This window comes from Mesoplodon bidens (genome assembly GCF_964165515.1).
Source record: "Mesoplodon bidens genome assembly, chromosome: 9".
NCBI classification, from domain to species: domain Eukaryota; kingdom Metazoa; phylum Chordata; class Mammalia; order Artiodactyla; family Ziphiidae; genus Mesoplodon; species Mesoplodon bidens.
Genome location: NC_138166.1, coordinates 93553818 through 93566408, shown reverse-complemented (window position 1 = coordinate 93566408; position 12591 = coordinate 93553818). Strand labels below are relative to the sequence as shown.

The 12591-nt window shown below is 48.8% G+C and overlaps 1 protein-coding gene across 5 annotated transcripts in view; it reads left to right on the top strand.

The window, feature by feature from the left end:
- The window catches only part of DENND2A (DENN domain containing 2A), a 101826-nt gene extending 94760 nt beyond the window's left edge, over positions 1 to 7066 (top strand). For 4 of the 5 annotated variants that reach the window (XM_081243564.1, XM_081243562.1, XM_081243563.1 and 1 more), the window contains 4 exons: positions 3238 to 3355; positions 3760 to 4005; positions 5638 to 5724; positions 6631 to 7066. In XM_081243564.1, the coding sequence (XP_081099690.1) occupies positions 3238 to 3355; positions 3760 to 4005; positions 5638 to 5724; positions 6631 to 6662 (483 nt within the window). In that variant the 3' untranslated portion in view covers positions 6663 to 7066. The remainder of the gene's footprint in view (positions 1 to 3237; positions 3356 to 3759; positions 4006 to 5637; positions 5725 to 6630) is intronic. The other variant, XM_081243561.1, reaches the window with a different exon arrangement.
- The last annotated feature ends 5525 nt before the right edge of the window (positions 7067 to 12591 follow it).

The window sequence follows — 12591 nt, the reverse complement described above, 5'->3', positions numbered from 1 at the left end:
CCACTAGGTGCCAAGCACTTTCACAAATTAATTGTGTTGCATTTAATCTCCTCCCCCAGCTTTATGGAGATATTATTGACACATATCATATGTAAGTTTTAAATGTACAGCATGATGATTTGATGTACATACACGCTGAGAAATTATAACCACAGTATGGTGAGTCAACCCCCCATTGCCTCACATAATTACCTTTTGTGTGTGGTGATAACATTTAAGATCTACTGTCTTAACAACTTTCAAGTATATGTTAACTATGGTCACCAAACTGTACATTAGATTCCCCAGAATTTATTCATTTTATAGCGGGAAGTTTATACCCTTTGACCAACATTTCCCCATTTCCCTCACCCCTCAGCCCCTGGTAACCACCATTCCACTCTTTATTTTTATGAGTTCAGTTCATATATATATATATAACTTTTTTTGGCTGTGCTACGGGGCTTGCAGGATCTTAGTTCCCTGGCCAGGGATTGAACCCGGGACCCTGGCAGTGAGAGCACTGAGTCCTGACCACTGGACGACCAGTGAATTCCCTGAGTTCAGTTTTTTTAGATTCCACATATAAGTGAGAACATACAGTATTTACCTTTTGCTGTCTTATCTCCTTCACTTAGTATTAGTCTACCCATGTTGTCACAAAAGTCAGTATTTCTTTCTTTCTTTTTTTTTTTTTTTTTCCTGCGGTACGCGGGCCTCTCACTGTTGTGGCCTCTCCCGTTGCGGAGCGGACACGCAGGCTCAGCGGCCATGGCTCATGGGCCCAGCCGCTCTGCGGCACATGGGATCTTCCCGGACCGGGGCACGAAACCGTGTCCCCTACGTCGGCAGGCGGACTCTCAACCACTGTGCCACCAGGGAAGCCCAGTATTTCTTTCTTTTTTATGGCTGAATAATATTCCATTGTGTGTATGTGTATCTATGTGTATATATGCACATACACATGTATATACACGTACATACACATCTATAAAAATGTCTATTCGGGCTTCCCTGGTGGCGCAGTGGTTGAGAGTCCGCCTGCCGATGCAGGGGACGCGGGTTCGTGCCCTGGTTTGGGAGGGTCCCACATGCCGTGGAGTGGCTGGGCCCGTGAGCCATGGCCGCTGGGCCTGCGCGTCCAGAGCCTGTGCTCCGCAACGGGAGAGGCCACAACAGTGAGAGGCCTGCGTACCGCAGAAAAAAAAACAAAAAATCGTCTATTCATGTCCTTTGCCCATCTTTTTTTTCTATTGAGTTGTATGAGTGCCTTATATATTTTGGATAGTAACCCCTTATCAGATATATGCTTTACAAATATATTCTCCCATTCTGTAAGTTGCCTTTTCATTTTGCTGATTGTTTGTTTTATTGTGCAGAAGCTTTTTATTTTTTTTATTTTTATTTTTTTATTATTTTATTAGTTTCTGCTTTATAACAAAGTGAATCAGTCATAGATATACATCTGTTCCCACATCCCTTCCCTCTTGCGTCTCCCTTCCTCCCACCCTCCCCATCCCACCCCTCCAGGCGGTCACAAAGCACCGAGCCGATCTCCCTGTGCTATGCGGCTGCTTCCCACTATCTATCTACCTTACGCTTGGTACTGTATATATGTCCATGCCTCTCTTTCGCTTTGTCACAGCTTACCCTTCCCCCTCCCCATATCCTCAAGTCCATTCTCAAGTAGGTCTGTGTCTTTATTCCTGTTTTACCCCTAGGTTCTTCATGACATTTTTTTTCTTAAATTCCATATATATGTGTTAGCATACGGTATTTGTCTTTCTCTTTCTGACTTACTTCACTCTGTATGACAGACTCTAGGTCTATCCACCTCATTACAAATAGCTCAGTTTCATTTCTTTTTATGGCTGAGTATGTGCAGAAGCTTTTTAGTGTGATGTACTCTCACTTGTTTACTTTTGCTTTTGTTACTTGTGCTTTTGGTATCAGATCCCAAAAAATTGTTGCTAAGATCAATATTAAGGAGCTTTTCACCTATATTTTCTTCTAGTAGTTTTACAGTTTCTGTTCTTACATTTAACTCTTTAATCCAATTTTTTTTAATCCACATAATTTTCGAGTCATACAAGATAGGGGTCCAATTTCATTCATATAAGATAGAGGTCCAATTTCATTCCTTCGTATGTGGATGTCCAGTTTTCCCAACACCATTTATTTAAGAAACCATCCTTTCAGACTTCCCTGGTGGCACAGTGGTTAAGAATCCGCCTGCCAGTGCAGGGGACATGGGTTCGATCCCAGGTCCGAGAAGATCCCACATGCCACAGAGCAACTAAGCCCATGTACCACAACTACTGAGCCTGTGCTCTAGAGCCCACGAGCCACAACTGCTGAACCCCCATGTCACAATTACTGAAGCCCATGCACCTAGAGCCCGTGCTCCACAGCAAGAGAAGCCACCGCAATGAGAAGCCCACACACCGCAAGGAAGAGTAGCCCCCACTCGCCGCAACTAGAGAAAGCCCACACACAGCAATGAAGACCCAGTGCAGCCAAAGATAAATAAATAAATAAATTTATTTAAAAAAAAAAAAAAACATCCTTTCCCCATTCAATATTCAGCTCCCTTGTCAAATACTAGCTGACCATATATGTACGGGTTTATTTCTGGGCTCTCAATTTTGTTCTGTACATCTATATGTCTGTTTTTTTTTGTCAGTACCATACTATCTGATTACGGTAGCTTCGTGATAAAGTTTGAAATCAGGAATTATGATGCCTCCAGCTTTGTTCTTCTTCCCCAAGATTGTTTTGGCTATTCAAGGTCTTTTGTGGTTCCATACAAATTTTACGATTGTTTTTTCTATTTCTATAAAAAATGTCATTGGAATTTTCGTAAGGATTGCATTGAATCTATAGATGGCTTTGAGTAGTATGGACATTTTAACAGTGTTTATTCGTTCAATCCATGGGCACAGAATATCTTTCCATTAATTTATATCTTCTTCAGTTTCTTTCATCACCATCTTACATGGTGCATTTAATCTTCACGGTGAGATAGATACTGATTGGTAGCCCATTTTACAGATGGGGAAACTGAGGCTCACATAGCTTGTAAAAAGTGGAATCAAGATTCAAACCTCAGACCTCTAGTTCTAAGTTGTGTTCTTTCCACTAAACCAGGAACTGTGCCAGGCCTGCCCTGCAGTGTCCAATGTGTCCTGCTGGCCAGGATGCAGCCACCATCCCCAGAAGCAATGGGGCGATGGCCCACCTGTTTTTTCTGCTTTACAGATGGATGACGAGGATTCCATTCTGCCCCGGAAGCTTCAGGTAGCCCTGGAACACATTCTGGAACAGAGGAATGACCTGGCTAGTGACCAGGATGACAGGTCCCCAGACTGCAAGCGTGGTAAATGCTCATCCACCTCCCAGACCGCACCCCCTCTTCCATCATTGGAGTCAGGGAGCAAATGGACTATGAGCATCGGTCCCACTTGGCCACTGGGTTAAGCAGGAAAATAGGCAAGAGAGGTACACAAGGAGAGAGGCTGTGGCTCATCCCCTTTATCAGGACCTCATTCTAACAGTGAGCTGTGGGGAAGACTTTTCCCACCCCATTTTGGCCCTAAAATATCTGTTTAAAGGTGGGGAAGAAATGACACGCTCACTGTGGGTACTCTTTTTTGTGGATCATTGCAGTTTGCCACCAGGGAGCTAGCGTCCTTGTCTTAGTGACTGGCTTGTCCCAAAGGCTCTGCCTCCGCCCTCCGCCCTCCGCCCTCACCGGTCCCGGTCCTTCCCCATTTTGCTCAGGCCCTGAGTCCAGCCCCTTGAACGAGGTGGTGTCCGAAGCCTTCGTCCGCTTCTTCGTGGAGATCGTGGGCCACTACTCGTTGTTCCTGACGGCGGGCGAGCGAGAGGAGAGGACCCTGCAGCGAGAGGCCTTCCGCAAGGCCGTCTCCTCCAAGAGCCTCCGCCGGTTCCTGGAGGTCTTCATGGAGACCCAGACGTTCCGGGGCTTCATCCAGGAGCGGGAGCGGCGCCGGCAGGATGCCAAAGGTCAGGAGGCATGTTCCCTGCGGGGGAGCTGAGGCAGCCAGAGATGCCCAGACCCCGGGTGGGTGTTGAGCAGGGCCGAAGGTCGGGGGCCAGGGCACGGATGGGAACAGCGTGCAGCCTCCTCTGGAGGACGTTCATTCTCGCCACCTCTGAGCTGGGGAAACTGCCCCTACGTCCTGCCGTCCCCTCAGGCGTCGCTTCCCCTCTGCTTCCCATTCCCAGAACCACACTGCAGGTTCTGGCGGCAAGTTCCCTCCTGTTCTGTTCTCCGCAGCAGGACGAAACTCTCAAGGACACCCTTCCCTTCCCCTCTCTGTGGCGCCTCATCTCCTTCTCCTCAGGCCTCCTCTGGCTCCCTCTGCCCTGCTTCCTCAGCCTCTCCGCCGGGACCTGGGGATGGGATAGAGGAGGAGGAGAGGACGGCCCCACACCCCCTCCGCTGTACGTGGTGCCACTGAGCCCAGCGGGCTGGCCACGGGGGAGGCGGGACGGCAGAGACTCCCCCAACCTGCGGAGTTTGTGGGTCATCGCCCCACGAGCCCGCCCAGCCCCGCCCCAGCCCTCGCTCTGCGAGGTTCCCCTGTCTCTCCTAGTCTCCCTGTCCCTGTTGCTGGACTCCATCACGCTTCTAGTGATGGAGGAGCAGGGAGTGCGCACCAGGAGGATGAAACCATTCCCATCTCTTCCTTACATCATTTTAAGTCCTTCTGGGAATCTAAAAACTAGAAATGTCAGTAAAGGCTATCCCAGATGGGAGCTAGACCCGAGAAGGGGAAAGATGCTCAACACTGAGGAGATGCCTCACAGTGACCAGGGGTGGGGCCCAGGGAAGCAGCTGGCCCAGGCCTTGGTGTCCTCTGGGGCTGCGATTGCAGAGACTGATCTGAGGAACCAAAGCTCTGCATTCCCAGAGCTCTTTGCAAGGCAGAAAGGGAGTCTGTCACACTCCAGGTGTTCTGATGAGTGCTATCTGAAGAGACAAAAGAAAATGGATTAGCGAGTATGAGTCCCACAACTGATGAAAGGATTCCTTTTAATAGAAGACCTGCTGGGTACACAGATCACTCTTTGATAGAGAGAGCGGGACATAAGGCTTAAAAGTAGCACAGAAGGAGCCCCCTGTCTGTGGAAGATCAGTAGGAGATGAAGACAGCGTGCCTGAGGCTCCAGTCCCGGGTGAGAACTGAAGGGCCCTCAGAGGTGGCCTGCCTGCCCTCCCGAGTCTGTAGCTGGCAGCCAGGTTCCCAGGAGGCCAAACCACTTGGCCAGGGGCCCTCTTGTGGGAGAATGCGAGGAAAAGGGAGCCCTCAGGAGCTCCCGAGCCAAGGCCGTCTGGTTCATCTTTGAAACCGCGGGCCTGGCACAGTGTACATGCTTGCAAGACGTTTGTGCAGTAAAGATAGGATTTCACATACGAGCTAGCTTTACAGCTTTCCAAAGACACTTATTGCACAGGTTGGACAATTATAAGGGCAGTAAAAGTCCTTATAAATCTCATGATTCAGAGCATGTTTATAGGAGCAACTTCATCCTAGAAGCAAGGTTTCTCTTTCCTATGGCAGTAAGGAAATGGATATGTCTAGAAGCACAAAGAGAAGGAACTAAAATAGCTGGGATTTCTCTTGTCAACAGGTCTTTTTGAGGTCCGAGCCCAAGAGTACCTGGAAACACTCCCCAGTGGAGAACACAGTGGTGTCAACAAGTTCCTGAAGGGACTAGGTGAGGCCTAGGGGTCTCGGTTCCCATCAGCAGCCTCCGGGCCATGGGGTCTTGGCCAGTTCCCTCCCCTAGAGCCGGGGCCTAATAATGCAGAGCTCTGAGGCCTGCACCGAGTGGGCCAAGTCAGCATTTAACCCACCTGTTCTAATCTGTCCCCAGATCGTAAGCAAAGGACACAAATGGCCCCCTCCCTGCTTTCCTGGGCCCCTGGCTGTCTTGCTGTTCTTTCACTATTATCTCCCACACTCTTAAATCTTCTGGGGTATTGGGCTTAGAAGCATGATGAATGGAACCAGAGAAAGGTGTCTGGCAGTAAAGACCTGGACCAGCCTCCAAATGATGCCCCTAAAAAGTGGAAATGTAAGAATTTTAATAAGGACTGCAGTTTAATCAGGAAAAAGGCCCTTACTAGGAAAGGGAGGAGGAGAAGAAAGCGAAAAAGGTGAAGGAGGAAGCAGGCCCCAGTAAGGAAGAACTGCGGTGAGGAGGACCCCACGGAGGACTTGCAGGGGGCGTGCCGGTGCCTCAGCCAGGATGGCCAGCTGCCTGGGAAGGGACCGCCTACCTCCCGCGCTGCTGGGAGTTTTCTCCTCACTTGGCTCTCAGGGATGTGTTACAGTCAGTGCTTCCTGTATCATCGTTTCAGAAGCAACATCTACAGCTCTGACATGCTTCCTTTCAAAACTCCCCAAGTCTGAGGAAGATCCCTTTTTATGGGAAGGTGCACGAGAAGGGCAGCCAGGCAGGGCGAAGTCCCCCAACTTCTGAGCTCTGGGGTGAAGCTCTTGGGGGTGGAGTGGGGGGTGGGAGGCCACACTTGTCCACACTGCCTCTGGGGTGAAAAGGACAGGATTTAACTCAGCCCCTTTGTCTGCCTGGTGAAATGTTCTCACTTTCTTTTTTTAGGCAATAAAATGAAGTTTCTCCACAAGAAATAGCCCTCAATCCAGCCTCCAGGGAGAACTTTTCCTAGGGCAACCGCGTGTTTTAAAAACAGTCCTGATGGTCTTTCTGAAATGTTGGGTCCTTGGTTGTCCCAGGGGCTGGGATAAAGGCCGGGATGATTTCCGGCCACCACTAGGCTCTCCCCAGGACCCGGGACCCCCCGAGCCACCGGAGGGTGCCGCTTCTTTAGAACAGCACTGGAAATGGGACCTGAGACCAGGCACATTCAAACGGATTGTTTTGGTTGTTGGTTTTGGGTTTTTTTAATTTTTTTTTATCTTAGATATTAAAAAAAAAAAAAAGAAAAGTGTTTGGGTTTTCCTTTTATTATGCCAAGGCTAAGACAACTGTCCTGCCCTGTGTCATCTCTCCCTGGCTCATCCTGCCTGGCAGTTGTGCTCTGGAGCCAAGAGGAGGAGATGGGAAGGGGCAGCCCCCAGGTGCTCCTCTGGGCAGAACTGGGGACAAGTGCGGGGCTGAAGGGGGGAGCACTGTGGCGACGCCTACAGACACTACAGACACCACACCACAGGTGTCGGGACGGGAGTCCTCTTGGGGAAAGGACTGGCAGGTAGTAGAGTGGAGTCAAATCTGTGCTGAAAAGGAAGAAAGAACAATAAAAGGATTTGGTTTCCTGGGATGAGCTGTGCTTTCAGGCTGGCTGGTGATGCCACCTGGTGGCCGAGGCCACTTGCTGTCATGCCACTGATGACTCTGGTCCCAAATGGACCTGACTTTTCTGGACGGCCTCTTTCCTCTTAGAAGCCATAGAGCTGTCCCCTGCCCAAGCAGCCCATGACTTTTAGAGGTACACACAAAAAGAGGAAATCTCCTCGTAAGATCTGTTAATAAAATATTCTTAGTGTCCTGAAGTTTATGATGCTGCCTAGAGCCCATCTTAAAACGTGAGCCAATGCTTTGAGCCCATTCCTATTTATACTATATGAAATTTTCCGATCTCAGTGTAGGGACCCAGAGCAGCGTACATGAACTAGTACATGTGCAGGATGAATGCAGGGACTTCTGTTGTTGATGTTATCAAGGCGCATCCAAACTCTGGGGACAGCTTCCTCAGACTTGTGCGGCCAGAGGGGAGGAAGCGGGGGTGCAGGAGAAGGCTGCATTCCGGGGGGCGCTGTCCTGCAAAGCCTGCGGCAGGGCGGCAGGAAGAGAACAGTCCGCAGCACAGGCACATTCTCAAAGCAGGCCTCCGGGCCACCCCCCGGCCAACCCACTCACTGCCTGCACATCCCAGTGGTGGATTCCCTCTGGTGGCACCAGGAACCCTGCAAAAACACATGAAAGGGATGTGCTTTGACCTTGGCAATGGCCCAGGGGCCTGTGCTGCCTGGCAGAGGTTTTGTTTGTTTGTTTGTTTTTAAATTTTTGGCTGTGTTGGGTCTTCGTTGCTGTGCGTGGGCTTTCTCTAGTTGCGGCGAGCGGGGGCTACTCTTTGTTGCGGTGCGCAGGCTTCTCATTGCGGTGGCTTCTCTTGTTGCGGAGCACGGGCTCTAGGCGTACAGGCTCAGTAGTTTTGGCGCACAGGCTTAGTTGCTCCATGGCATGTGGGATCTTCCCGGACCAGGGATCGAACCCATGTCCCCTGCATTGGCAGGCGGATTCTTTTTTTTTTTTTTTTTTTTTTTTTTTTTTTTTGCGGTATGCGGGCCTCTCACTGTTGTGGCCTCTCCCGCTGCGGAGCACAGGCTCCGGATGCGCAGGCCCAGCGGCCATGGCTCACGGGCCCAGCCGCTCCGCGGCACATGGGATCCTCCCAGACCAGGGCACGAACCCGTATCCCCCGCATCGGCAGGCGGACTCTCAACCACTGCGCCACCAGGGAGGCCCGGCAGGCGGATTCTTAACCACTGCACCACCAGGGAAGTCCCTTGGCAGAGGTTCTTGACCTTTAGGGAGTTGGGAGCAAGGGGGTCTTCTGAGGAAAAATAAGAAAAAGAGGAAAATAAAGAGAGGTTGACCTCTCATTGTACATTAGGGGTTCTTAACTAAAGTCATGGACCCCCCAAATTGTATCCGAGGTTTGGTGTGTCCATTCATTTTTGGGGAGAGAGGATACATAGTTTACATCAGATTCTCAAAGGGGTCCAAGGCCCCCCAAAAGGGTAAGAATGAGACTATGCATAACAATTAATCTGGGTAGATATGTGTGTTGGGGGTTGGGGGAAGACTGAAAGAGACTCTCTGAGTGTTTGGACTCAGGAATTTGTAACTAACAAGCTCCTCAGATTAGCTAACTCTACTAATACCAATATTCTACCCAGAGATGATCACTTTTAATATTTTATAATCTACCTTCTTTTCTAACTTATTTCATATTATATTGTTTACACCTCCAAGTGAATAAATATACATCTTTTCAACACCTCTAATGGTCACATAATATTCTATTTTATAGGTATACTAAAAGTTATTTTACCAATCCTCTCATGCATGCAATGTATTTCCAATTTTTAATATCATAAGGAGCATTGAGAAAAGCATCTTTGTAAAAGTATCTTAGTGCAGGGACTTCCCTGGCAGTCCAATGGTTAGGACTCTGTGCTTCCACCGCAGGGGGCATGGGTTCAATCCCTGGTCGTGGAACTAAGATCCTACAAGCCACGCAGCGCAGCCAAAAAAAAAAGTATCTTAGTCCATTTGCCCTATTTTCATTTTCATTTTTGCTTGAAGTAAAATATACATACAGAAAAGTGCACAGATTATGAAATATACACAGCCTGACAAACTTTCACAAATGATCACATCTGGGTAACCACCACCCATATCAAGAAGCAGGACATCATCGGACATGGTTCAACTTCCCAACATCCCTCCCATCCTACTCTAAGTTGAAACTAAATCAACTAACAAATTGTCTACATTTTGCAAAGTGGTAAATTGGGCTGGGGAGGATCAGAGACAAAAGTGGAAAGTAGGTTTGTGATCCTTGCTCACAGTCTAGGGTAGATCTCGATGGATCACGCTATTTGGGTTCAGAAACAAAGCATGTCCATAAAACATGGGTGTGTTAGACCAGATCATGACCATTCAACCTTTGTGTCTTGCCTCACACCAACCATCTGTCAAAGAACCAAGTCCTCTAATTCCAGTAAAACTCACACATTTTCCATAAAGAATATGTGTTTAGGGCTTCCCTGCTGGCTCAGTGGTTGAGAGTCCGCCTGCCGATGCAGGGGACACAGGTTTGTGCCCCGGTCCAGGAGGATCCCATGTGCCGCGGAGCGGTTGGGCCTGTGAGCCATGGCCGCTGAGCCTGTGCGTCCGGAACCTGTGCTCCGCAACAGGAGAGGCCACAACAGTGAGAGGCCCGTGTACCGCAAAAAAAAAAAAAAAAAAAAAAAAAATGTGTTTAGAAGCATTCCATTATTGTGTTTCAATTCATGGTCAATTACCTGGCCACGAAAAACCGTTGGAGCAGGCTTGCTCGGTGGATTTTATTGCTATGGAATATCAGAGACACTGGTGGGCAAGGGAAGGGGTGAGTGGGAGCAGGTGCAGCTGGCATGTCTTGGGAAGAGGCCGGAGAGGGCGAATCTGAGCAAGAATGCAGCTGTCACCACTGCTGAGACAAGGGAGAAGGAAGTCTTAGGAATTACCACACAAACCTCTTCTCACTCAGACCAAGAATAATGATAAGACCTGCCCTTTACTGAGCACTTCTTTTTGCCCATTACTATGCTGAGTTCATCACATGTGTTATTTGATCACAAGAATGTAAGCCCCACGAGGGCAGGGACTATGTCCGTCTCGTTCACTGCTGAATTCCCAGAGCCGAAAACCAGCGCCTGGCACAGAGTTGTCTCTCAGTAAATGTTTGCTGACCAAAGAAACAGTTCCCACAGTAGTACTAAAAGTGGTACTCGGATGCTAACGCACATATATGGAATCTAAAAAAACGGTACTGATGAACCTAGTGGCAAGGCAGGAATAAAGATGCAGATGTAGAGAATGGACTTGAGGACATGGGGAGGGGAAGGGTAAGCTGAGATGAAGTGAGAGAGTGGCATGGACATACATACACTATCAAAGGTAAAATAGACAGCTAGTGGGAAGCAGCCGCATAGCACAGGGAGATCAGCTTGGTGCTTTGTGACCACCTAGAGGGGTGGGATAGGGAGGGTGGGAGGGAGATGCAAGAGGGAGGGGATATGGGGATATATGTATACATATAGCTGACTCATTTTGTTGTACAGCAGAAACTAACACAACATTGTAAAGCAATTATACTCCAATAAAGATATAAAAAATTAAAATATACGGATAAAAAATTTAAAAATATAAAAAATAAAACTGGTACTATACTGTCTCTATCGCAGGCAGCAAGCTCAGTAGAGATGGATGCATACCCCACAAAGCCAAAGGAGTACTTCATCAAGGGGAGGCAGCCTGCTACTGACCGTAACAGCCATTCCTGGCATCTCAGATAGCTTGTTTGCAGCACAAGCACCAAGCTCCTAGGAGACCACATTAATAATCAGAAGGTTGCTTGGTGAGTAGGAAGTCAGAGCAAAGGGTGTTGGAGAGTCTGGAGGGACGTCTCCCCAGGAGGGGCGGGGAGCCCAACAGACTTTCCCACCTCACAGAGGGTCTGCTTCCCTGGGCAGTGCTCCATCCACCCTGCCCTGCTGACTCCTGGATCCTTGGCATTTCCCCTGCCCCGCCCCCTGCCCTATATTTCTTTTTTTTTTTCCTCTTTATTTTATTGGGGGGAAATTCACATAACATAAAAGTCCATTCATCCATCGATGGACACTGGGGTTGTTTACCCCCTTTGGCTATTGTGAATAGTGCTGCAACAAATAGGTGTATGCATGTATTTAAGTACCTGTTTTCAATTTCTTTGGGTATATACCTAGGCGTGGATTGCTGAGTCATATGGTAATTACTACATTTACATTTTTGAGGAGCCATCAAACTGTTTTCCACAGAGGCTGCACCATTTTATACTCCTGCCCACAATGTAGGAGGGGTGCCCCCTTTCCTATGCTGCCTTCCTTTCTTCAGAGAGATTCCAGCTTTCTTAGGTATATCCTTCACCTTCCAGCCATACCTCTCAAAGAAGCCCCATGTTTCTCAGGGGTGACTGGCATCAGCTGCATCAAATCTGCCTGGGATACTAGTTTAAAATGCAGATGCCTGGGATCCACCTTGACTTATCTGGGTCTAAGGCCCTAGAACCCTTGATTGGTTGGGAGTTCCCCAAGTATCTTCAAATACGTACAGATCTCTGTCTTAGGTGACTCGCTTCTTCAGGTGACCCGTCTCCTCCCTTATATGCAAATTCTCCCTTGAGTTTCACTGACAGAGAGTAATCTTAGCGCCAAGTTTTGGAAGTAAGACTTGCACGCATGGCCTGAGTTCAGCATTACATAAGAGCTCCTAAAGTGCTTTAGAGGATAAAAGCATTGATGAAAGCTTGCAAGAGCCCACAGACTTGGTGAATTCAGGTTTGTTTGTATGTTTTTTTTTAAAAAAAGGTCCCATTACTCTAGTTACCTTGCCTCGGCTTAAAAACCAACCCAAGGCAGCGCAGGTTAGGCTCCCAAAAATCCTGAGGAGAGATCGCTGTGGGCGTGAACTCAGAGGAGGGCAAGGCGGGCCGGAGCTGGAGGCTCAGCTCAGACTTCAGGCGGGCTTGATGTGAGCTGAGTTCAGAGCCTGACTTGGGTGTTTGGGAGGGGCTGAAACAGGTAGAGGAGGAAGGGGAGATTCCTGGCTGAGCAAAGGTTAGTAAGAAAAGCAGAAGGCAGGTGAGAGGGGCCACTTAGCCGCTGGCACCTGTTAAGGCCAATTAACTTCACTCCCTGGCTTGTCCAGTGACCACACCTCGCCCCTACCCAGCTCCCGCATGGGGTTCAGCTGCCAGGCTGCAACTTCCTTCGGGCTACAATTAACAGAGGG